Source organism: Artibeus jamaicensis, unplaced genomic scaffold (assembly GCF_021234435.1).
Source record: "Artibeus jamaicensis isolate MK-2021 breed Jamaican fruit bat unplaced genomic scaffold, CSHL_Jam_final contig_444, whole genome shotgun sequence".
Taxonomy (NCBI): Eukaryota; Metazoa; Chordata; class Mammalia; order Chiroptera; family Phyllostomidae; genus Artibeus; species Artibeus jamaicensis.
The window spans coordinates 9,412,736-9,435,862 of NW_026521831.1; the positions used below are offsets into that span (position 1 = coordinate 9,412,736).

General features: G+C 59.8%; 1 protein-coding gene across 1 annotated transcript in view; it reads left to right on the forward strand.

The window, feature by feature from the left end:
• The window catches only part of CCDC88C (coiled-coil domain containing 88C), a 110,141-nt gene that overhangs the window by 64,699 nt on the left and 22,315 nt on the right, over positions 1 to 23,127 (forward strand). Inside the window, exons 11-20 of the mRNA XM_037130217.2 lie at positions 4,656 to 4,802; positions 5,449 to 5,593; positions 8,595 to 8,779; positions 11,479 to 11,616; positions 12,818 to 13,888; positions 15,788 to 15,912; positions 16,859 to 17,000; positions 17,747 to 17,935; positions 19,116 to 19,277; positions 20,392 to 20,669. Of these exons, the coding sequence (XP_036986112.2) occupies positions 4,656 to 4,802; positions 5,449 to 5,593; positions 8,595 to 8,779; positions 11,479 to 11,616; positions 12,818 to 13,888; positions 15,788 to 15,912; positions 16,859 to 17,000; positions 17,747 to 17,935; positions 19,116 to 19,277; positions 20,392 to 20,669 (2,582 nt within the window). The remainder of the gene's footprint in view (positions 1 to 4,655; positions 4,803 to 5,448; positions 5,594 to 8,594; positions 8,780 to 11,478; positions 11,617 to 12,817; positions 13,889 to 15,787; positions 15,913 to 16,858; positions 17,001 to 17,746; positions 17,936 to 19,115; positions 19,278 to 20,391; positions 20,670 to 23,127) is intronic.

The following is a 23,127-nucleotide window of genomic DNA, read 5'->3' on the forward strand; positions in this document are numbered from 1 at the left end:
GAGGGGAAGATGTGCTGTGGGCGTGGCCTGGCCTGCCCACCCGGGCCCAGGAGATGGGGTCCCAATCTCCACTCACCTCCGGCCAAGGCGTCCTGGGGTCCCAGCAGCTACACTCCTCTCTGTCACCCTCAGTAGAAGAAGGTGCTCATGATGGGTTTGTTGATTTGAGTCCAGCACTCTCAAGATGCTCCCACCCTTAATGAAAACAAACCCCTTTCCGGGCCTGTTCGGAAGAAGAGAGCACCGCTGCGTCCTTCAGCCCCTCCTCGTCCGAGCGTCCGCTGCCCTTCCACCTCCCCCCCATGCTTGAGAGGCAGGGCTCCAGTGCAGCAAGCACTCGGCCTCCCTTGGCCCCGTCTGTGTGGCCGGGACACCTCCGCCCCCTCCTCCCGGAGCCGCCTCCTCTCCCAGGCCTGGTGTCCCTGAGTCCCGACGTCCGCCTTCTGGGCACGCTCAGTGGTCAGCCGGCCCAGGCTCTCCTCCCCCCGCACTGCTCTCCCCTCTGGGCTCTCTCCGCCAGGGCTTCTTCCTCTCCTGCTTCCCGCTTTAGCTGACGCAGACCAACAAGTCCCAAATCTTAATTTTGAGGCTGGGCGTCTCCGTGCTCCAGGTCCACCTGGAGAGTCTGTGGGAATCTCACGGTCAGTCTGCATGTCTGGACCACTGTCCCCTCTCCCCCAACCCTACCACGCAGTCTCCGTCCGCCCACGCGGCACCTAGTCCAGAGTGGTGAGCCTTGATTCTGCTTTCTTCCCTTCTTCCCACTGTACTCTCTAGGGTCCGAGGTGCCCCTGTGCCCTGGGCCCCTCCCCTGTCCCCCAGTGTGTCCCTGTCCAGAGTCAGGGGTCTGAAGAGTGAGTGGCCACAGCACTGGCCTGTCGTCATTTGCTCGTGTTGCTCCGGCGCCTGCACAGGAGTCATCGTGTTATTCCAGAGGGACCCCCACAAACCCCCACAAATCCCCGGACTGGCCGTTCTGCCTCTGTCTCTCCTTGTTCACGTCTGTCTGTCCCGCTGCCAGAGCGGCCCTTCCGAGCTCCTCAGGCACCTCTCCATCACTCAGGACCAGACCCGCCTTTCACCCCCGTCTGGCTCTCCCTGTCCCTGGTACCCCTCGGCGCTCTGCTCCCACTCAGCCGAGCCCCTGTCGGGCTCCCCGGTGCCCAGCACAAGGCCACAGGAGGGGCGGGTGGGCAAAGCCCTGCCAGCTGCGTCCCCCAGACTCCTGGCTCACACTTCCGTTCACCCCTCACCTCCAGGCAGAGGCCGCCGTGTGACGTCATGACACGTCTTCCTGTCTGTCTGCCACCCACACCAGGAGCTCCTTGAAGACAATCTTGTGTTTTCCTGACCTTGAGCCTGAGTCCTTGGTGCCAAACTGCATGGCCGGTCCAGGGTGAAATTTGGCCCTTCATCGGTTCTGTGCCCACCCACTCACACAGTCTACACCTGCAGAGCTGGGCAGTTGTCACAGACGTAGGGCCCAAAAAGCTCAAAGCATGTCCTCTCGGGTCCCGTGCACACGTGGTCTGGCCCACGCGGGTGCTCCGCGAGGGCCGACATGGGCGGCGGTAACCACTGGTGGAGCTCGTCCGCACCCTGGGGCGTCTGTGCTACACTCGCACTAAGGGCATCGATGCACCTCACGAGGTTTAGCGGCCACCCCACCTCTGGTTCTCAGGTGCCAACACCTGTGGGTTAATAATTGGCTCAGTGTCACTGGTGGTGTGAGGTGGATCTTACATTGAAACACCTCTGACGTCCTCCAGGACCTTGGCCTTGCTGGGGAGGAAGGAGAAAGTCGTGCAGACAGAGGCAGTGCGGGGAGAGGTGAACTGAGGGCACCGGCGAGAGGGTGAGGGCAGCCACAGCAGCAGACAGCAAGCAGCAGACGGCATGAGAGGGTCCAGCCTCCAGCACCTCCGGTCGGCCCCTGGGCGTCAGGTCGTGGTCAGGGGACCAGCCTCCACAGCCCTGAGTGCCCTGAAGTCCTCGGTCCTGTGTTCCCACGGGGACTTTGTGTTCGTCAGTGACTGAGGCATTTAGGAAGCACTCGGCCCACTGAGGAGCGGGAGCGAGACAGAGCTGGTGTTTGGTCTGTGGTGCAGCCCACCAGTCCCCAGGTCGGGGGCTTCACCCCTGGCTAGGCTTCTCTGAAGTTCAACCAACTGCAGCAAACTGGTGAACAGGTCAGGGGCAGGGAGGGTTCGCCTGCATCGAGTGAGCAGGGGTCTGCCGTTCTGAGTCGGACGATCCGCAGCCTCCCTCTGAGGGCACCACTGAGCTGGCTTCCGGTCTCCTTGAGCCACCTGAGTGGCCCCTGGTGCTGAGGTCCCGGGCACAGTGAGAAGGACCTGGTTGTCCCTTTGACCCCTGCCACCGCCATGTTTGGCGCTGGTCGGGGTCAGGATGCCCCACCCCCAGCAACAGGTGTCTGCCTGTTGCTCGGTGGAAGGAGCTGCTCCGGACGGCCTCACAGGGACCCGGTGTGATGGTGACGGGTGGCCAGCCTGCTCCCTGGACCTTGTCTCGGGCATGGAGCAAAGCACGTTCCACACTCGTTACCACGTTAGCTTCCCATACCTGCCTGCAGGAGTAAGGGGAACCTGCGCTTGCTTCTGGTCCCATGGCTGGTCCTGCCCGTGGCAGGCCTGGGAGTGGGAGCCGTCAGCCTGTGTCGCCATCCCCACCCCCAGTCACCAGGGCATCTCTTAGGGACCAGACATCAGGCCTGGCCTGTGCTTCCTAAACATGGCCCCTCAGCTGTTCGCTGCGCTGGGTCAAGCCTCTCAATAGCCTCCCGGTTCAGTTGGGGTCAAGGTCCTCGGGAGGCAGGCTGGCTGCGGGCAGCGGCTGCAGGGTGTCCCCACCCCGCCCCCCCAGGCCGAGCCCTTTGCCAGCTTTAGGCCCCGGGCGCAGCTTCTCGGAGCCTGGCCTCTCACCTCTGAGGAGCCAGGACACGCAGAGCAAGTTCAGGTAAATTTTTATTGCTTTATAGATGGTGGAAGTTGATACAGCCAGAAAATGGAGATACGTGTGAATAGTAGCTGTAACTCCTTTTGCTTCACGTCCTGTTCCGTTCTGTACACTTGCACCTCCCTGCCTGTGCCCAGGTCCTCGGGGACCCACCGCCCCTGCCACCTGTGATCCCCTCACAGCACGATTCAGTGTTACTGGACACCTCCGGGAGGCCCAGGAGAGCAGATCCGGAATAGTCCTGCGGAGTTCACAGCCTCGGGTTGTGGGGGTGATCCAGGCCGGCTCGGTGTTGCCCAGAGTGTGCCCGGGCCAGTCTGGGAGCCTAGTGCCCGTCACAGTGGGAGAGACAGTGGAGCTGGACACGCTTCTCAGAGGGGCAGCTCCAGCTGTGAAGCCAGAGTAGGAGCTGGTTGTGGGCCGAAGGGGCAGCCTGCACTGTGGGGGTCAGGGCCTGCGATGACGGTGGTTCTGGGGGGTACTGGTGGGCGGACCAGCTGGAGCCCATGATGGGGATGGTGGGGGACAGTAGCCAAAGACGGGGAGCTGGGCCTTCCTCCCACCTGAAACACCTCTGTCCTCGGCTCACGTCATTGACAGTGGTCTCGGCCTCTGACCCCTGCAGGCCTTTTAAGGGTGGGTAGTGGATAGTGGCAGCAGGGGAAAGAACACATGTCCAGAGCTCTCCAGCCCAAGTCCAAGCCCAGCTTTCCTCCCTTGCTGGTCTTGTGACTTCGGGCTCATTCCTTAATTTACCCCAGTCACTATCCTCACGTGTCAGAAGGGACCGCCCCTACCTCCTCGGGGCCCTTGTGAAAAGTGAATGAGGCAGGGAGAGCCAGTCCCTGGTGCAGGGCCCAGGACAGGCAGGAAGAGGGCGCCCAGGTGAATCCAGCCTCACAAAGACCAGGCATCTTGAGTTCTGGCCCCTGCAGGGAAGAGAGTCCAACAGCCTCCTCGTCCAGGAGGGGCCTGCCGGGGACCAGCTGCCGCACTCCACACCCAGCACGTGCCTGGCACACAGTGGGCCCACAGTGCCTGAATGTTGGCCGTGTCTCACAGGCTCCTCATCTAGAGGACACTGCCAAGACGGTGCTTTGTCCGAGAGCACGTGTATAAGACGTTCAGACGGGAGCAACACGTGAACAAAGGCTCGTCCGAATGGTCATTTTTTTCCCAGGACCCAGGCCAGCGGGGCAAGCGTTAGGTCGAGAGGCCTGGCTCGGTCCTCAAACCCGGGGCACACTTGGCACCCTGCCCCTTCCCTGTGACGGAAACGGGGCTCAGCAGAGTCCCTTATCTGTCATCAGGTACATTTGTCCAGCTGGACAAGGTGGCAAAACCATTACACCATGGCCGGCACAAAGGAGACACTGAGGAAGTGTTTCCTTCCGGAATTTAAATAGTTTCTTGGTTTGGAGGTATTTTTTTTTTCCGTAGAGAACCTGTCTATGGGACAGAGGCCTGTCTCCCATATTTTTTTCCCCATTTTTTCCCAGTCCATCTGGCCTGGCTGAGAAAGGGGCAGGGGTAAAATGCGGAGACAGGCCTTCCCGGGGCGGCAGTTTCGTCCTGGGCGGTTGGCGGATTTGGTCCCCGCACCTGGGGGGACGCCGACGTCCTGACCCCGGCGGGCGCCTCCTGATGGGACGTCTCTGCTGTGTGTTTCTGCCGACCAGGAGCTGAGGGAAGACAACATCGTGCTCATTGAAACCAAGTGCATGCTGGAGGAGCAGCTGACGGCCGCCCGGGCGCGGGGCGACAAAGTGCACGAGCTGGAGAAGGAGAACCTGCAGCTGAAATCGAAGCTGCACGACCTGGAGCTGGTATCACACACCGCTGTCACCACGGGTGACCCAGAGTGGGGGCGGGTCTGGGGTGGTGCCGCGCCTTTCCCTGACCTTCAGCCGCTGGGTTGCTGCCCCACGGACACAGTGACCTGCTGACCACACAGGGTCCCTGGGTTGAACTCAGTGGCTTCAGTGTGTGCCACTCACCACCCACAGAGCAGACAGGGCCTGGCTGTGGGGCGCTTTCCTGTGAGGGTGGACGTGCTGATGGTTGCACAAGGGTCTTTGCAGGCGTTTATGGTGTCCGGGGAGCTGTGATGTGTGAGTCTCTGCAGCCTCCCAGCGGCGTGCTGGGCCTGCTCGGGCTGCCAAGCTGCCCACCCTCCTGTCACATACTTAAAGCCCTGTGCTGGGCATCACTTTGTTCAGATACAACCCAGTTAGAGACCTGAGGTCTCTTCGTCAGCGAAGTCACTGGGTCAGTGTATCTTCTGGTGGTTGCCAACTCTCACCACCGGGCCCTGTGTTGGAGTTTCTTCTGAGCAGCTGTGTTTGGGGAAGTGGGCAGGTGCACGGAGGCTCCTCGTCCGTCCTGGGGGAACGAGGGCCGATGCACAGGGGCCAGGGGCTGTCCAGCAGGCGCCCAGGCCACATCCTCACCCCTCCCCTTTTTCTGCACTAGGACCGGGACACGGACAAGAAGCGCATCGAGGAGCTGCTAGAAGAAAACATGGTCCTCGAGATTGCACAGAAGCAGAGCATGAATGAGTCCGCCCACCTGGGCTGGGAGCTGGAGCAGCTGTCCAAGAACGCGGACCTGTCGGACGGTAGGCGGCAGCCCCCGGTGCCTGGGCACAAGCCCGGCCGTGGCTTCTCCCACGTCCAGGGAACCGAGCCCTTGGCTCTGAGTCTCGGGTGTGGGGCCAGTGGGAGCTGCTCCGTTGCCATATCCCTGCGGAGAGGGGGAAGGGTCTGATGGCCTTGGCGTCAGGACGGGACACGCAGATTACATGCTGCCAGGTTTCTTGGGCCCCACATGGACAGTCCTAGGAGCCTCCAGGTTACAGCACACTGACACAAGCGGGCATCTCACACCTGACCCCAGATGATGGAAAGTTAAAGCTCAGGATGGCAGGAGAGGTCCCCAGTGGTCACTAATCCCCACTATAAATATCCCCTGGGCGTCATTTCCTCCGCTCATTTGCATAATTGGGTAAAAGGGCTGCAGTCAGTTCTCTGTCGCCCTGGGCGGGGGCTCTGAGGGGCTGCTTCTCCTGGGGCCCAGGCTTCTCCCCCTCCCTCTAGTGTTTGAGCCCCTGCCCAGCACCTTCCATGAGTGTCCAGTTGGCCCCGGGACAGCGGGTGGGGCATGGTCAGCAGTGTAGCAGGAAGCTTCAGCGCTTGGCAAACAATAAGCCAGTTCCTGTGTTTAAAAATAGCCCACGTGGGCCAGAGAGTGCAAGTGAGTGTGTCCTGAGCACCCCACCGGGTGCACGGTGGCTCCTGGCTGGTTTGGCAGGGTGGCAGGTTGCTTTTTCATTGCTGGTAAACATTCCTAAGCATAATGGAAAGGCTGTTGAAGCAGCTGGACAGTCCTTCCCTTCAAGGGCTCCCACCAGTTCCAAACCTAAAATCGGTTCATTAAACTGTTAGTCTGCGTGCGAAGTTCTCTCTGTGGTTTGGCATCGCTAGGGCCCAGGTGGGGGTCATGGGGATTCCTGGCTCTGGGAGTTCAGGTTCCTCGAGGAGGACCACTGCCCCCTGGTGGAACACAGAAGCAGTGCAGGCTGGCTGGGACCCGCTGGGACCAAGTGTATTTCTGCTAGAGACCAGGGTGGCCTGTGGCGTTGCAAGGCCCCCCTGACTCTGACTACTCAGTCTAGTTCTTGAGCCCCGTCAGGTCAGTAACCCTCACTTATTCTTCCTGTTCCCAACTCCTGCTGCTTAGCTGGCAGCTCACATACTCCTCTCTGTGTGGATGGTGTGGCTGCTTCCTGAGTCAGAAAGACCTGGCGTAAAGTCCTGGCTCCCCCACTGGTTCACTGGGCGGCCTCTTTTAAATCACAGTTTTCTTACCTGCGACACAGGGGTCGTGGAGCTGTCTCCCAGGGCCGCCGTGCGTGTCTTGTGAGAAAGGGCAGCCGAGCACTGCTGTGCGCCCGGCCCTCGGGGTACTGAGTAGGGCGGCAAGAACAGCCGCCCTTGTCTTACTGAAAGATAAAGAGTTACTCTGGTTCTTGGGGTGCCGGCGAGCATAGCACCCAGTGAAGAGCCATCAGTTGTTTTGCTAATAAACGGTCCTGTCATATCCCAGCCTCCGAGGGCCTGGCCTTGACGGAAGAGGAAATGAGGCTTGTAATCAGTTCCATTGTTGAACTTGGAGAAGCTTCAGGATTGTTTTCCATGAGCGCAGAGCTCCGGTGTGAGACAGTGAGAAAGTCTGGGGGTGGGGGCGACGGTGGTGGTAGCAGAACAAAGGAACGTATCAAGTGCCGCAGAACCGTCCCCTCAGAAGTGGTTAAAACAGTAAACTCTGGCCTGTGCTGCACAGGTACCGTCCCAGCAGTCACAGGTTGTGAACTGGGGCAGTTGTAGTTGGTCAATGTCATGTGTAGCTTCGAAGCCCTTCACGTGTGTTCATGTGCTTAGGAACATGTGTGTTTGCACGTGGTCAGCGCTGGGGTAAAGGGGCAGAGGGCGGCCTGCCCACTCCACGTGGTGCCGCCGGTTGCCTGGGGGCTTTAGAGCAGAAATCAGCTCCCCAAGTCGGCACCGCTGTCCTTGGTGGAAGGTGGGAACTCGGGGTGGGGCACAGACACTTCTTCATCCCTGTGACCGTCCAGCATTGCAGAACACACGCGTTTTGTTTCCAGCTTCATGGGCCTGCTTTGAAAAGCTGTCCCCTCTACGTAACTCTAGCTCCCCGGTGGTGAGTAAGAAGCAGGGGGGGCACGGCCATATTAGCAATTATCAGTGTAGTAAGGCTCCCAGGACTGAGTGCAGCACTGGAGGGACAGGGGAGGGGACCAGCCCCGACCCCTCTCCCCAGGGCTTGCATGCACATTCGTCCTGAGAAGGCCCCGGCCCTGCCTAAAGTCCCGCACCTGCTCCTGGCAGGGTGGGGCCAGGCCCCCCCATTCTTCTCAGGTCTGCGCTCCCTTCTCGCTCTGCCTTCAGGCTGTTTAAGAGCAAAGTAGAAAATCTGCCGCCTTCTATCTTTAGCTCATGTTTTCATCTCGCTTAGAATTTTTAAAGCACTTGAGATACGCTGCCTCATTCTTTTCTCAGTGTGGTTGTGAGATTACAGAGGGAAACCTCAGCCCAAAGGACCTGGCCCAGGGGCGGCAGGTACCGGGCATGGGCAGCCTGTAGCCGCTGTGTCAGTTACTGCCCCGGCCCCCCTCCCCCAGCTGAGCCACCCAGACTCCTGCCGCTCTCAGCTGGCACGGAAAACGCCATCTGCCTCACCTCTGCGGGTGTCTGCAGTCCTGGATTGACGGTCAGGTTAGCAACTTGTAAAAAGTGGTGCCAGCAGTTCCACGGTCTTGATCTTTTGGCTCCCCCCCCCCCCCCCCCCCCCGTCACCTGCTTCCTTCTTAAGCTCTGGGCTGCTCCCCTGACAGACCCCAGCTGAGCCAGCAGAGGGGCCACCACTGCCTGAGTAACCTTAGGCGCCGACAGCAACACACCCCGTGAAGAAAAGGAGGGCACCCGCTGACCCGCGGGGAGGCCGCCCCTGGCCCCTCAGACCTGGGGCTCGAGGCCGGGGGCAGAGAGCTGTCGCCAAGGCCCCTGGACCCCGGGCTCTGACCCCACGCTGTGCTTCAGCCTCCAGGAAGTCGTTTGTGTTCGAGCTGAACGAGTGCGCCTCCAGCCGCATCCTGAAGCTGGAGAAGGAGAACCAGAGCCTCCAGAGCGCCATCCAGGGGCTGCGGGACACGGCCCTGGCGCTGGAGGAGAGCAGCCTCAAGTGCGGGGAGCTGGAGAAGGAGAACCAGCAGCTCAGCAAGAAGGTAAGCGGGCGGTGTGGCTGGGACAGTGGGCAGGTGGGCGGCCAGGCGGAGCATCCAGGTGTTGCCGCGGATGCGCAGCTGGGAGGGATGCAGCATCCGGTGCGGCCACGGCTATAACGGGGGGACAGAAGGAATCACTGAAGGGGCTCAGGAGGCAGCACGACTTGTCCCCGCCCCGGTGTGACCGGACAGGATTCAGTTCTCTGCCCTTCGTCCGTGAAGTGGGCTCAGTGACGTACCCACCTGACAGGTGCTGTGAGGATCGTTGGGTTCAGCACGTCACACACTCGTGATGAACAGAGGGCAGGGCCCTGCGAGAGAACCTGGGGGGCGGGGGGCATGTGTGGGGGGGGGCCATTGATGGGCCAGTTCAGGGGACTGCTGGTGGTAGAACAACGTCCATGTCACTCTTCCCTTCTGATGGCCAGGGTGAGGAAGAAGAGGGTTGAACGGTGTTTGCCTTTCGGGGAACCCCTGAGTCTTCCCAGTGGCACCATAGCAGACATCAGGGGGGACAGACACAAGCTAGTCTTTGTCCTGCAGTTACGAGGGCCCCCGCTCACGTGGTAGGAAGGGCCATGGGGAGGCTAGGGACTGTCTCCAGGCAGTGGTCATCCCGGTCAGAGGGCATCAGTACATGCAGCCGCACCGCGATGGCACAGTGCACTGTGGGCTCCGAACACGGCACCTTGACCGGTGGCCGGACCCTAGATGAGGGTGAGGGCAAGGGCCCTCTTGCTTGCTGACTGCCATGTAGGACTGGTGCTTTTGGGTGTCTGGGTGTCCGGGTGTCCGCCCCATGAGCCCTGCCGGCGCCCTTTACTGAGGCTGCACCAGCAGCGGGGGGGACCCAGGCTGCACACGGGAGACCTGGGTCCCGCTGGTCGCAGCTCTGCCCGTCCTTTATCTCTGGGTGGGGCTTGTGAAGTGGTTTCCCCAGACCTCTCACGGGACGCCCGAGGTTCGGTTACCTACGCTTCTTGTCCCTTTGAAGCATTGTCTGCCTTGCAGCAGGGTAGCTGCCAAATAGTTCGTCCTTTCTTCGTGGGACAATGTGGGAATCCCCGTCTCCCGTCTTGTCTCTCGGTGCAGAGCAGCGCAGGGAAAGCGACTAGACAGTTGGGTTTTTTAGATTCACGTGGGCCTGGCGCAGGAAAGGTCTTTACAAACGGCAGTTCGACCTCGGCCAAGATAAAAAAGAACAGACCTTTAGAAAGGTGAGTGCCTCCAGCCCAGCAGGTCCTCACAGGCCCGCCACGGAAAGCCTGCAACACGGCCTCTCTGGCCCAGCTCCCAGCAGGCCCCAGAGTGGACTGCCGACATTCGTCCCGCTCTCAGTGTCCACTCCAGTCCCTCCTCTGCACGGGCAGAACTGGCGGAGAGCGCACCTACCTGACATGACTCCTCAGCCCCCCATCTCTCAAGTCCTGCCCTCCTGCTTCCTCTTTGGATCAGTTCCCTGGTGGGGCCTGGGGCAGCCCTGCCACAGCCCTTGGGAGGCACCTCTAGGCTCAGGGTCCCCGGTGGGAGAGAGGTGCCGCAGAGCCCAGACCAGAGCTGCCCTGTGTCTGGCACCGGAGCCCTGGGAGGGCGGCCCTTCGCTCCCCGGCGCGCTTCAGCCTCCTGTCTGCTCAGCCCGCTCGGGCCGCATCTGTCCTGGCCCAGCCGGGCGGGTTTGCTTTCTCTCCCGAGCCTGGCACATGATGGGTCCTCGCAGCTATCGGCTGAGCCCCACAGGGGACGTGGCCTGACACTGCCCTTCCTGGAGGACGGTCAGGCACGGCCTCCAGACAAGTCCAGGCAACACGGCCCCCCTGACAGGCATCTGAGCCAGGACACGGAGGCATGGAGGCCCGGACCCCCGGTGCCAGCTCGGCTCGCCCACCCCCCAAGTGTCACGCAGGGTGCGGGCCTTCCCTGTGATTCACGACACTCCTGTGGGCCTCGGGGAGGGGGGGGGTGCCAATTCCCCACGTGTGACTCGGCATAGACATTCTATGATGTCACACCTTCAACCAAGAACCCCGGTTTTCAGAGGAAGAGGGGCAGCCCTTTGGGGACTTGTCACACGGACCCAAGAGCCGCCCAGGGGCTGAGAGGCAGGCCGCTGGCTCTGGGCACCTGGGCCTCACCAGAGCCCTCAGCCTGAGCCGGTGCTTCAGGGAGCACGGGAAACACCTCGGGCCAGACGCCTGCAGCAGCCTCAGCCCAGAGAGCTCGCCCAGGGCACCGAGGTCCCTCAGGGGTGGACGGGAATAAGGGCCCCAGTTCTGTGGCAAGAACCAGAGCAGGTGGAAGATGGGGTGTCTAGCAGTGGTGGGTGGGACGGGAGCAGTCACGTCTTCAGCCTAGACGCAACAGCAACCAGAAATGCAGAGACTGGAGTAACATCTTTCTCTAGAGGATAAGGGGCAGCCATTGGGCACGTGTCAGGGAGGGAGAAGAGCGGGAAGCTGGGAGGAGGCTGACCTATTGGTGTCCGTGACCTTTCTCTCTACCCTGAGCCGGGAGTAAACCGTGGGCTGAGTTCAGGGTGGAGGGGGTGTGGAAGTCACTGCAGGACAAGGTCTGGACTTTTTTTTCCTTGAGAAAAGGCCCGTTGACACATTCCGTGGGGCTGACAGGCCCCGGGTTTGCTTTAAAACACGGTTCCCTTTGTGAGACTGACTTGGGCCCGGGCTGGGTCTTTGGCTCTGCAGATTGAGAAGTTGCAGACCCAGCTGGAGAGAGAAAAGCAGAGCAACCAGGACTTGGAGACCCTCGGCGAGGAGCTGATCAAAGAGAAAGAACAGCTGCAGAGCGACATGGAGACCCTGAGGGCCGACAGAGCCAGGCAGGTAGGCCATCGGAGCGAATGCCTCCCCGGCACCGCGGCCTGCATGAGGGTGCGCCGAGGGTCAGAGCCGCGGCCTGGGCACTCAGCAGCGACACACGGGTTACCTGTCCCCTTGCTCGGCTGCCGCTCAGATCGGCTGCAGGGGGACAGGGCAGACTTTGCCTCCCAGGGACACTGGCAATCTGGTTCTTGATTGCCATGCCTTGGGGAGGGAGTGCTCTTGGCGTGTGGTGGGTGGAAGCCAGGGATGCTGCTGAATGTCCTTCAGCACACGGGACAGCCCCACGGGACAACGTGATCCCACCCCAGTGTCCAGCGTCCCACCGAGAAGCCTGGCAAACCTCCAGGGTTTGTGCCTGAGAAGGCCCAGGGAGGGCAGCCCAGTGTCGAGCAGTGGCTGTTGTCCACCCCAAGAAATAGGCAGGAAAGAGGTGGCGGGGAAAGGGGCTGAGGGCAGGCCTCCCCGGGACCCTCCGTTGGCATCTCATTAGCCAGACCCCGACCCCTGGCTGCTGCTAGCTGTAGGGGGGTGGGGTGTCAAGCGCTTGATTGTATCAGCCTCTCCAGCAGAGCAGAAAAGGGGGGTTGGGGCAGTGCAAGAAGGCAGGCGGGGCCCCCACCCTGATCTGGCTTACAGTCTAGAGGCAGAATGACAGGTGGCAAGCCAGGTGACTTCAGATGTGTGCTCTTGAGCTAATTGACGTGGGTCCAGGGAGGGAATCCTGCTAGGCGCAGGGCTTCCCTGGGGAGCAGAGGCTCACGCTGAGTCCGGGAGGATGAGGAGGAGCCAGTGATGCTGAAGGCAGGGGGCGGAGCGGGGCGAGTATCCGAGGCAGAGGGAAGACCACGTGCGGTGTCTGCAGGGGAGAGCAGTGTGAGGAGAGGCCACAGAGGGGGGCATCCAGCTTGCGCGGCTCAGGATGAAAAGCCCCAGGGGAAATCGCGTTCACGGTTTTAAGTGAGAGGGGATGTGGTTTATGTTTCTCAGTCGTCCCGGCTGCTATGGATGCATTTTGACTGGAACTATCTCAGTGGGAATCTCCTCGCCCTTCACCTCATGTCCGTATCGGTCCTTTGGGAGGTGTTAGGGCTTCCTCTGGGTGCAGGGTGTGGTGGTCTCTCGAGGCCCGTCAGTTCGGGCCCCGAACGCCGTAGCGCGCTCACACGGCCCTCTGTGTCGCTCCTGTTATGCTTCCCTGCAGATCAAGGATCTCGAGCAAGAAAAGGATCATCTCAACCAAACAGTGTGGTCGCTGCGGGAGAGGTCACAGGTCAACAGTGAGGCTCGTGTGAAGAACATCGAGAAGGAGAACAAAGTCCTCCACCAGACGGTGACGGAGAGCAGCAGCAAGCTGAGCAAGCTGGGGTTCGAGAAGCAGCAGCTGCTCCGGGACCTGGAGCAGGCAAAGGAGAAGGTGGAGCGGGTGACGGAGCTGGAGAAGGAGCTGCACCGGCTGGAGCAGGAGAACGAGAAGCTGACCCAGAAGGTCACCTCCCTGACGACAGCCACGGAGAGGGCGGACACCCTGGAGCGCGAGAGCCAGAGCCTGACACTGGAGAACCGGAGGCTGCGGAAGTCGCTGGACACCCTGCAGAACGTGTCGGTGCAGCTGGAGGGGCTGGAGCGGGACAACAAGCAGCTGGACGAAGAGAACCTGGAGCTGCGCAGGATGGTGGAGACCATGCGCTTCACGGGCACCAAGATGGCTCAGATCGAGAGGGAGAACCAGGAGCTTGAGCGGGAGAAGGAGGAACTGAGGAAGAACGTGGAGCTGCTGAAGGCCCTGAGCAAGAAGTCGGAGCGCCTGGAGCTCAGCTACCAGAGCCTGAGCGCCGAGAACCTGCGGCTGCAGCAGAGCCTGGAGAGCAGCGGCCAGAAGTCGCAGGCCCTGGAGCGAGAGCTCAGCGATCTGGAGACAGAAAACCAGACCCTGCAGCGGGACCTGGAGGCCCAGCGGCTCACCAACAAGCAGCTGGAGCGCTCTGAGACGGACAGGAAGGCCCTGGAGCAGGAGCTGGCCCAGCTGGAGAAAGACAAGAAGCTGCTGGAGAAGGAGGTGAAACGGCTGTGGCAGCAGGTGGAGCTCAAGGACGCCGTCTTGGATGACAGCACCGCCAAGCTGGCCGCTGCCGAGAAGGAGAGCCGTGCCCTGGACAAGGAGCTGGCCCGCTGCAGGGACGCGGCCGCCAAGCTGAAGGAGCTTGAGAAGGACAACAGGGACCTCACCAAGCAAGTGACCATGCACACGAGGACGCTGACGACCCTGAGAGAGGTGAGCTGGGTGCAGGCAGCCCCTCCCAGGGTGCAGCGGGGCCTGCTGTCGGGGGTGTGCCTCGGGATGGAAGTGGGGCTGTGTCCTCTTTAAACGTTTTCCTGGTTCGACAGTTCACTGCCGGACCTGGTAAAAAACCAGCTGTTACCTTACTGCCTGGAGATAACAGCGCCCCCAGGTGGCTTCTTTTACTCCATCATTTTTCCTGTGCACGCATGCACACACACGATACCCTACTCTCTATATCCCAGCCCTACTGTGCGTTGGATTGATTATGCCTTTTCTCGTTACATCAGATGGGCTTTAAGCCAAGGTTTCTAATGGCTGCCAGATATTACTATAAAATTCCCCGCAGTTATTTTTTTCAGCATCCAGGGTTGTGTCCAGTTTTTCCCACCATTTGAAATAACACTGCGCATCCTGGCACGTGTCCACCTTCACAGGTGTTGTGCCTGTTTTGTTAGGATGCGTCCCTGGAGGTGTGGTCACAGTATCAGAGAGTCTTCACATTCTACGGTTTCTCGATAAGTGTGTCCTGCTCTCCCCTGGAACTTCTTGCACAGGTCACCCGGGCATTCCCTGGGTGTGTTAGGGCAAGTAACTGCTCGAGTGAACGGCATCTCTGAAGGGCCCAGCACAGAAGCCGAATCTGGAGCAGGTGGGACTTGGGCGTGGCTGTTCCCAGGTGGCCCCCAGCACAATGACACAGGCACCTGGCTTGCCCCCTGCCTGGGGTTCGGCCATCCCATAGTGGGGCCCTCTTCTGGCTCCTGTGTGTGTGGCTGGCAGACGAGACAGAGAGTAAGTGAGAGAGAGCACACTTCGCGGGGCAGGACTCGGTCTCTAGGGAGGCTGGGAAGTGTGCCCCAGCAGTGCCTCTCGGAGGAAAAGGAAGTGGACGGAGTGAGCCCGGTCTCCATGTTCACATGGGTGGGCCGCTGTCTCTGCCGCGGCGGGCGTGACTTAGGTTAGGCTGTGGTGACAGGATGCCCCAGAGTGGCAGCAGTGACCACTCAGGGCCTGCTTCTCACAGGAGTCCAGGTGATGCTCCTGGGAGCCTGTCACCTGTTCTCTGACTCAGCTGCTTCGATCTTTGGGCTCCAGCTCCCAGCACAAGGTTTGGGCAGAGCCAGGGCAGGGGAGAGGCTGCTGGAAGGCAGTGCGCCAGATCCTCTGAGCTGCAGCTGGGGGGTGACCCCCGTCACTTCACCCCACAGCCCGTGGGCTTCACCTGCCCGCAGGGCAGCTGGGAAATCGGCAGGTGGAATGCATGCTTGGCGAGCACCATTCTCGGTTGTGCCGCTGGTCCACGCCTTCGGATTTGGTGGGGAGGCGGGCATGCCGGGAGCTGTGCCACGGGCAGAAGCGGCAGCTACCCGGAGAGCCATGAAGAGGTGCGGAAGTGCAGGTGGGCCAGACCAAGTCAACCTCCTCGGTGAGAGCAACGCCTGCTTCTGAAAAGTAAATCAAAACCAGGATTTGAAATTAGACCTTCCTCCTTATGATACTTTTTGTTTATTCCAAATTCTCTGTAATGAACATTTAATTACATTACTCCCCAGAAAAGGCAGTCGTGAGAATTTGAACCTACTACTCACTGGTCAACATACTGGTATTTCACAAATGTGTCTGGGGCACGTTGGATCCACCTTGACACTCAGCTCTGTGGCCTGGTCACCCACGACTCGAGGGGCTGGAAGAGCACGGTCATCCCTTCTCTCTGGGAGACATCACTGAGGTTCACCGTCCCCCTCCAGCCACCTGCCCGGCCCTTGTGACACCTGAGTCAACCCCGACATGGGAAGGCAGCTGCTCAGCCTTGAGAAGGGCCTGTGCCCCACCCTCCCTGCTGTCTCTGCGGGGCTCCCGTCCCACGTCATCCTCTCCTCGTCCCTGCAGGACCTGGTGCTGGAGAAGCTGAAGACCCAGCAGCTGACTAGTGAGCTGGACAAGCTGAGCCAGGAGCTGGAGAAGGTCGGGCTCTCCAAGGAGCTGCTGCTCCAGGAGGACAACAGCAGTGACAGGTGAGGGCCTCCCCGTGTGGCTGCCGGCCCGACGGCTCGTGCCCGTGTCCCCGAGCTCCGCACTCAGATCTAGGTCCCCCCTGGGGCTCCCAGGGGAGAGGACAGAGGTCCTTTTGTCCAGTAAAAGGGCTTCTTCCATTACTTTCAACAGACTGTACCTTTCAGAGTAGTTTTAGGTTCACAGCAAAGTCAGGGGGAAGGTACAGCGATTTCCCACGTGGCCCTGTTCCCCTCTTATCAACACCCCCCACCAAGGTGGTGCCTTTGTGACACCTGATGAACCTGCACAGACACGTCACCTGCCCAGAGGCCCTGGTTCACACGGGTGATCTGTCTCGGAGCTGTCGGTCCTGTGGGCTGGGACAAACGCCTCCTGGTGCGTCCAGCGCCGCAGAGCCACACGGAACAGCCTCCCTGCCCTCGCAGTCCTCCGTGCCACCTGCTCATCCCTCTCTCCCCGACCCCAGCCTTCACTTTTTTCAGTTCACCACAGTCTTTGCCTGCAACGCTTTTTAAAATGGTCTCATTTCTTCAAGGAAATCCAACATCTTAGACTTTCACTGGACTTGAAACTGACGAGCCACATGTTAGATAATGTGACATCCTTTCAGTGTGGCCACCTAGCGCTGTGACCTTGGGCAAATTGCTTAACCCCTCAGAGACTCAGTTTCCCCTTCTGTAAAAAGGCCATGGTGACAACTCCTTCCTAAAACGATGGCCATGAAACTGCCCCAGTGACGTGTGAAGGTGCCATGGGGACGCCGGCCTGGGGAGTCCCTGGCGGGCTCTGGACGGGTGGTTTTGGGCTTCTGCAAATGTTCTGGGCTGAACGCTGCCCAAAGGAAGCCCACTGGCTGGAGGGAGGGATGTGTGGCAGCTGGGAGATCAGGAGCTTGTGGGTGGAAAAGGCAGACAGATGATACTGTTACGTCATTGTATTTTTCAGAAAATACAGGATTTTGGAGGGCAGGAACGAATCGGCATTAAAAATGACACTGGCCACGAAGGAGGAGAAGATTGTGTCCCTGGAGGCGCAGGTGGAAGCGAAGGCCAGCCTGAGCCACCAGCTGCAGAAGCAGCTCCAGGCGGTAAGAGCTGCCACCCGGGACAAGCTCTGGGTGCCCATGTCCTGGAGCAGATGTGGCTGAGCTGCAGGGTTCCTGAGGGAGCGGCTTCCGAGTCACACACGCCAGGACCGGCGGGGAGAGGAGGCGAAATCTGGGGACGCCAATGAGAACCATTGAAACCTCGGGCCTGGGCACCAGGCCCGGTCTCATGGGCGCCTCAGATGGGACAGGCCCAGGTGCACAGAGGCTTGTAAGGATGTGCACGTCTACTCTTGGCGCACACATGCTGTCCACATGCCTGTACACACACATGCTCTCCACACACATGCACTCCACACATGCACACGTAAGCATTTGTTTATTGCTTCTTTATGAAGCCGTGGCACATTTCTTGGTTGCAAGGGTGGATCTAGAGCAATGTGGGTCTAGACCTGGGATGGGCTTTATAGCATCACCTGGTTCATGTTCCCAGGGTCACCTCCGTGTTATAGACAATTGAGGCTCAGGGATGTGAGAAGACAGCCACTGTTATGTGGCCGTGGCAGGACTGAGGCGGGATGGGGTCCTAGGCCACTGCCCCTTCTGTTATCTTTGGGAAGAAGGAAAACTACATAGGACGGAGGCAATGTGCACCTCCAGTAAAAGCAAAAGCGGGGCGTCTGCCTCGTCATCACTGGGGCCGGGCGAGGGTGGGGTTTGGTGTGGGCCCTGAGCTGAGCTAGGCCCCTTCCTGCCCCACACCTGTCTCTGTGCTCCCGTGCCCACAGCTGCAGCAGGAGTGTGAGGTCCTCCGGCGGAACCAGGAGGAGGGGAAGCACTTGCAGAACTCTCTGAAACACCCCGCGGGCACGTTGGGGGCTGCCCACCAGGGCAAGGAGAGCTGGGGGCCCAGCCACAAGGAAGCCACGATGGAGCTGCTCCGAGTGAAGGACCGGGCCATCGAGCTGGAGCGGAACGTGAGTTGGCTGCCCCAGCCCAGGTTGCTCAGAGAGAGGCCATCCTGTCCCTTGTCCCAGGGAGACCCTGCCATCCCTTTAAAGGGCACCGGATGTGGAATCTGCTAAGACTTCTCCGGGTGCAGCTGGACACTCTCTGCGTGGTCCTGGCAAGTCCTCAGAGCGCGTTTTCGCTGGAGTTGCCCTCTGCATTTCCGCCACAGGGGGGCGCACACACATTTTCCCACGGCGACTGGCCACCTGCTTGCCCCTCAGAGTTGGCCTGTAGCTTACACCCCGGGACTGTTTGCATGCCTCTCCTGCGTGTGTCAGAGCTGTGTTCCAGGGGACGGCCAGCCCTGGCCTGGCACCTGCTTCTGTAACTAAGGTGTTACTGGGACACAGCTGTGCCTTTTGTTCACCTGTCGTGTGGGTTGCCTTCCCAGCGGCGCCTGGGCTCAGTGGTTGGGGTGGAGACCACATGGCCGGCACACCCGAACGTTTACTGTCCTGTAGGGGAAGAGTTGGTCAGTGGACGTCTGAACCCCTGGTTTTATTTCACTCGCCCAGTGGTGGTGGGAAGCTGGTAGTGACGGTTCTCATCATGCGACAGACAAGAAAGCTGAGACAGAAGAGTTTGAGAATTGGCCCGAGTCCCGTGGTAGTAAGGCAGCCCACGTGACCTTGAAGCTCACGTGCCCCAGCTCCTGGCCCAGCTGGTGGCATATTTAATGAGGTCTTCATCAGCCTGTGAAACGTGGGCCGCCTCCTTCCACCTGCTGTCAGTTCCGGGGGGGGGGGGTGAGCCTGTGCCGCAGGCTCGGACTCCCAGCCTGTGTGAGCAGCTCCCCAGGTGCTCTCAGCCATTCGACAGAAGAAATGCGTCAGCAAGGGAACAGGTGAAGTGGCTCCAGCTCCAGCCGCCTTCGCCTCACAGTCATGTGCTCGGTTCTCATTCTCACTCATGTCCAGAATCCCTTTTAGGGGTGTTTTTCTGTCTTGAAAGCATATACCCCCAATTAGAGCTGTTTGGGGCCTTTCCCCCCCAGTTCTGTTGACTACTTTTTCCAAGAGAGAAAATGTTGCTTCTCTGACCTGGTGGACCCTGGCTTTGGCCTCCAAAGCATCAAGTCTTGAGGGCCCCTTATAGCCCAGGTCCCACGTGCCAGCCGGTGTGCGACGCCCTCGTGTTTTCCCCTAGAATGCAGCTCTGCAGGCCGAGAAGCAGCTGCTCAGGGACCAGCTGCAGCACCTGGAGACCCAGAACGTGGCCTTCAGCACTCAGATCCTGACACTGCAGAAACAGAGCGCTTTCCTGCAGGAGCACAACACCACGCTGCAGACGCAGACAGCCAAGCTGCAGGTGAGGGCCGGGCAGGTGAGGGCCGCAGGTGGATCCGGCCTGCAGACCAGCCCTGGGCTCACCGACTCCCAGCAAGCAACACAAAGCATGGGAGGGGGGGGTTGGAGGTCCTGTTGTGTTTTATTTTTAATGGGCTCATTGTAAACAGTGGTGCCCGGCCTCAGAGTCTTTGTAGGTGGTGACGAGTTGATAAGCTGTGTTTGGTGAGTGAGCATGTGGCCACTGGGGCCGAAAGCTGCTTTTTTCCTTCAGTCTTGTCTGTTTACCAGAGTCTGTTCCTTGACCCATTCTTAGGAAAGAGATTCTGGGATCAACTTAGTTGGGTTCCCCTGCAGAACCTGCAGGGCCTTTTGAAAGCCGCGCGGGCCTTTAGTCTCCACGAGGTGGCTCCCGGGCTGCTGAGCGTGTCAGGCAAACTGGGTTCCAGGCCACTTGGGTTAGGGTGTTGGTTTGTAGTTGTGGATAAGAGATTGTGGGGAAATGAACTACCATTCATTTGTACAGTTTCTGAGAAAAGTGTTTGAATGTAGGTAAGTGACAGGCAGGGACAACACACAGGAAACCACCGGGCAAAGAGGTTGGGGTTTGTTCTTTAGTCAAAATAAAGTGGGTGTGAAATTGCGGTTTGGCCTGTGTTGTGCTTGCCACGTTGTCCGGGTTTGATATCGGGGTAACCTGGCCCCCGAGTGAGTGAGGATGTTCCTTCCTCTTCGGTGTCCTGGGGGTTCTGGGTGTGGTCGGATGGGCGATCTGTGAACACCAGGTTGAATTGGTTGGAGTGGTGTTCAGGCATTCAATATCCCGACTGATTTTGTGTCTACTTTTTTTTTTAAAGTAGGCTTTTAAAAGTAGCCAAAGAGGGCACCCAAGGAGCTTGTCTAGAAAAAGGACATAATTTGCCCGGAAGGTCACATTTGTGGATTGGGGGCATTCAGTGCCATGCGGCAGTTCATTTACGCTGTCCTGGTAGAACTGGCCTCAGCCCAGCTGGTGTTGCCTGCCCTGACGGTCCCTTGACCTGCTCTTGGCTTCTCACGATGTGTGGGGACACGGGGTCTGCGGCTCCCCAGGGCCTGCACCCAGTGAGGCGTCATCACCTTCTCCCTCCCGGCAGGTGGAAAATTCCACTCTGACCTCCCAGAGCACCTCACTCACTGCGCAGTACACGCTGCTGCAGAACCAGCAGGCGGCCAAGGAGAGTGAGCTCGAGAACATGCAGAAGCAGCAGGAGCAGCTGAAGGCCGCCTACGAGGCCCTGCTGCAGGACCACGAGCACCTGGGCGCGCTGCACGAGCACCAGTCCACCGAGTACGAGGCCCTCATCCGCCAGCACAGCTGCCTGAGGACGCTGCATCGGAACCTGGAGCTGGAGCACAAGGCGCTCGGGGAGAGGTGCGTGGGGCGGCTGGCGGGCTCCCTGGGGCCCTGTCCCCACTCCGCTCTGGCCCATGGCGGCTCCTCTGTGCTGCTTCAGTACCTGGGGCACTGGAACGTCCCCAGAGAGAGGGGGAGAGCAAACGTCACCCTCAGCGAGGTAGAGTTTGTGCCGCTGGGGGGCAGGAGGGTCCCGGGCGGAGAAGGGTGGGCACAGCTAATCCCAGCTCAGGGAAACCTGTGTCAGCATCGGGGCCCCCCACTCCCCTGAGGATTCCCATCCCCTCCTTCCTTTTCTCTCCAAACCAAGAGCAAGGAGAAGTTCACACAGCTGCGTTTTCTGGTTGCATGCCTCACCTGCCGGCCCAGGCCTTTCCGTCCTTCTTAGAGTCTGAGCTGCCTTTTTTGTTCTAACTTTCAATTTTGGAAACTCTTAAACGTGTAGAAGTAGACAGAATAGTACAGGGAAAGCCCTGTGTACCTGTCACTCAGCATCAGCACTCCGCCGTTTCATGACCGCCCACTCACCACCCTTGCTCTCCACTTTTCAGGTGGAATCGGTGTTCATTAAAATGCGTGAGTCTTGACTTTGCTCACTTGACAAATCGGGGCTTTGTGTGCACTGAGTCCACCATGTGCACTTTGTGTGCACTGAGCGCCCTCCCGGCAGATCCTGCTTGTTCCGGGCCCCGGGGCAGGTGTGATGTGCATGGGACTGGAATGCAGGAGAGAGCAGGAGACGTGTCTGCTTGGACCAGTGCAGGAGGGAGCGGCCGTCCACCTCCTGTGCCTGCGACACGTCCCTGCTAACGGTGTCTGCCTTGACTCGGCCTCCCCAAGATGCTAAGCAGACGCCGGGTCTTTAGCAGGAGCAGCCGAGGTGCAGGGAGCTTCCGTCATGGGGATCCAGGGAACTCGGGGAGCCAGCAAAGCCTGGCGAGGGCATCCGATGATGCTGTTTGTGGTGACGGCTTTCGCGTATACACTTACCCAGGGCTTCCTGTGACCTGTCTCCAGGGCCTTCCACCCACTTTACCATCCGCCCACATCTCCACCCTTCAGGGGCGCCGAGAGACGCCTCCGCCTATCAGACTGGGTTTCTTCCAGCCAAAATGACCACCTTCTGCCTCTCGGCGTTTCCGCCTCGCCCTCCTCCTGCACCGTCCTGTACTCGTGCAGTGCGTAGCGAGCGTCTGCTGCACGCCAGGCGCTGCGTCTGGACGTACCCAGCTGACCTGTGATTCGGAGCAAAAAGTGTTCACACGCTGGAACCAGCGTGGCGCCCGCCCCTCACCAGGCTCTTCGGGTCTCCTCCTTGGTGTCCTGTTCTGTATGACAACAATGTCCTTGTGTTCGTAACGTCCGTTCAGACGGGGCAGGTTTGTGCAGGCGGGATTTGCCTGGCTCTGAGGGAGGAGTTCGGTGGTGGTCTGCCTGTCCTTTCTTGCTTGACAGAACACGCAGACACGTTTTACTTGGTAGTTTTGGCTGGTTGGACAGATAGCTGGAAGCCCCTTGGTCTATCTGAAGCAGGGCTACAGGTTTAAAGATTTTATTGTTTCATTTTTAAAGATGGGAAGGGAGGGAGACAGGGAGAGAAACATCAGTGTGTGGTTGCCTCTCATGCACCCCCTAGTGGGGACCTGGCTTTCAACCCCAGCATGTGCCCTGACTGGGAATCGAACCAGTGACCCTTTGGTTCACTGTCGGTGCTCAGTCTTCTGAGCCACACCAGCCAGGGCAGGGCTGCAGGTTTAGAGGCGCAGGTGCCTGGAACACAGGGACAGTGGCTCTGTATTCATGTCATTTGGCCCTTCAATCAGACACTAGTTCCCACACATTCACCGGAGAGTGAGTGAGACTCACGCAGTTCCTGCTTTGCAGTCAGGTCGTCACTAGTGGCGGGAATGTGTTTGATCCGTGGGTTTTTCCTAGACGTTACATCAGGGAAGCGGGAGTTGGGGACCCTAATGGTCTTGGCCCTGATTTGTCAGATCTGGATGCATTTTTCCAGAATCGTTAGCCCCGAAAGCCAACAGGCCCCCCCGCCTCCAGCTTTCCACGGTGCCACGTCGGGGCAGCCTCTGCCCTGTGGCTAAGCCTCACTGCCCCTGGGGCAGGTTTCTGAGTTCAAGTCCCCCACAGCCGTGGCTCCGGTCAGATGCTGCAGGCGCAGCTGATGGGGGGTGGGGCACCCGCAGACAAAGGCCAAACACGCTGGACCACCGGGCGGTCTCTGTCAGCCTTCCCATGAGCAGGGAAAACTCAGGGGTCTGGAAAGGGATTTGCCTGAATGGGGAGATGGAAAGGTGATGACTCAGTCACCGCCTTGGCCTTGGGGAGCTCCCGAGTCATTCCTGAACACAGAAGGTTCCAGCAGGCAGGAGGGACAGCCGGGGCTGGTCCGGAGTCATCCCTGTTCCCTGCTGCGCTCCAGAGATGGCTGCACGGGAACCTGTGCAGATTGAGACAGGAA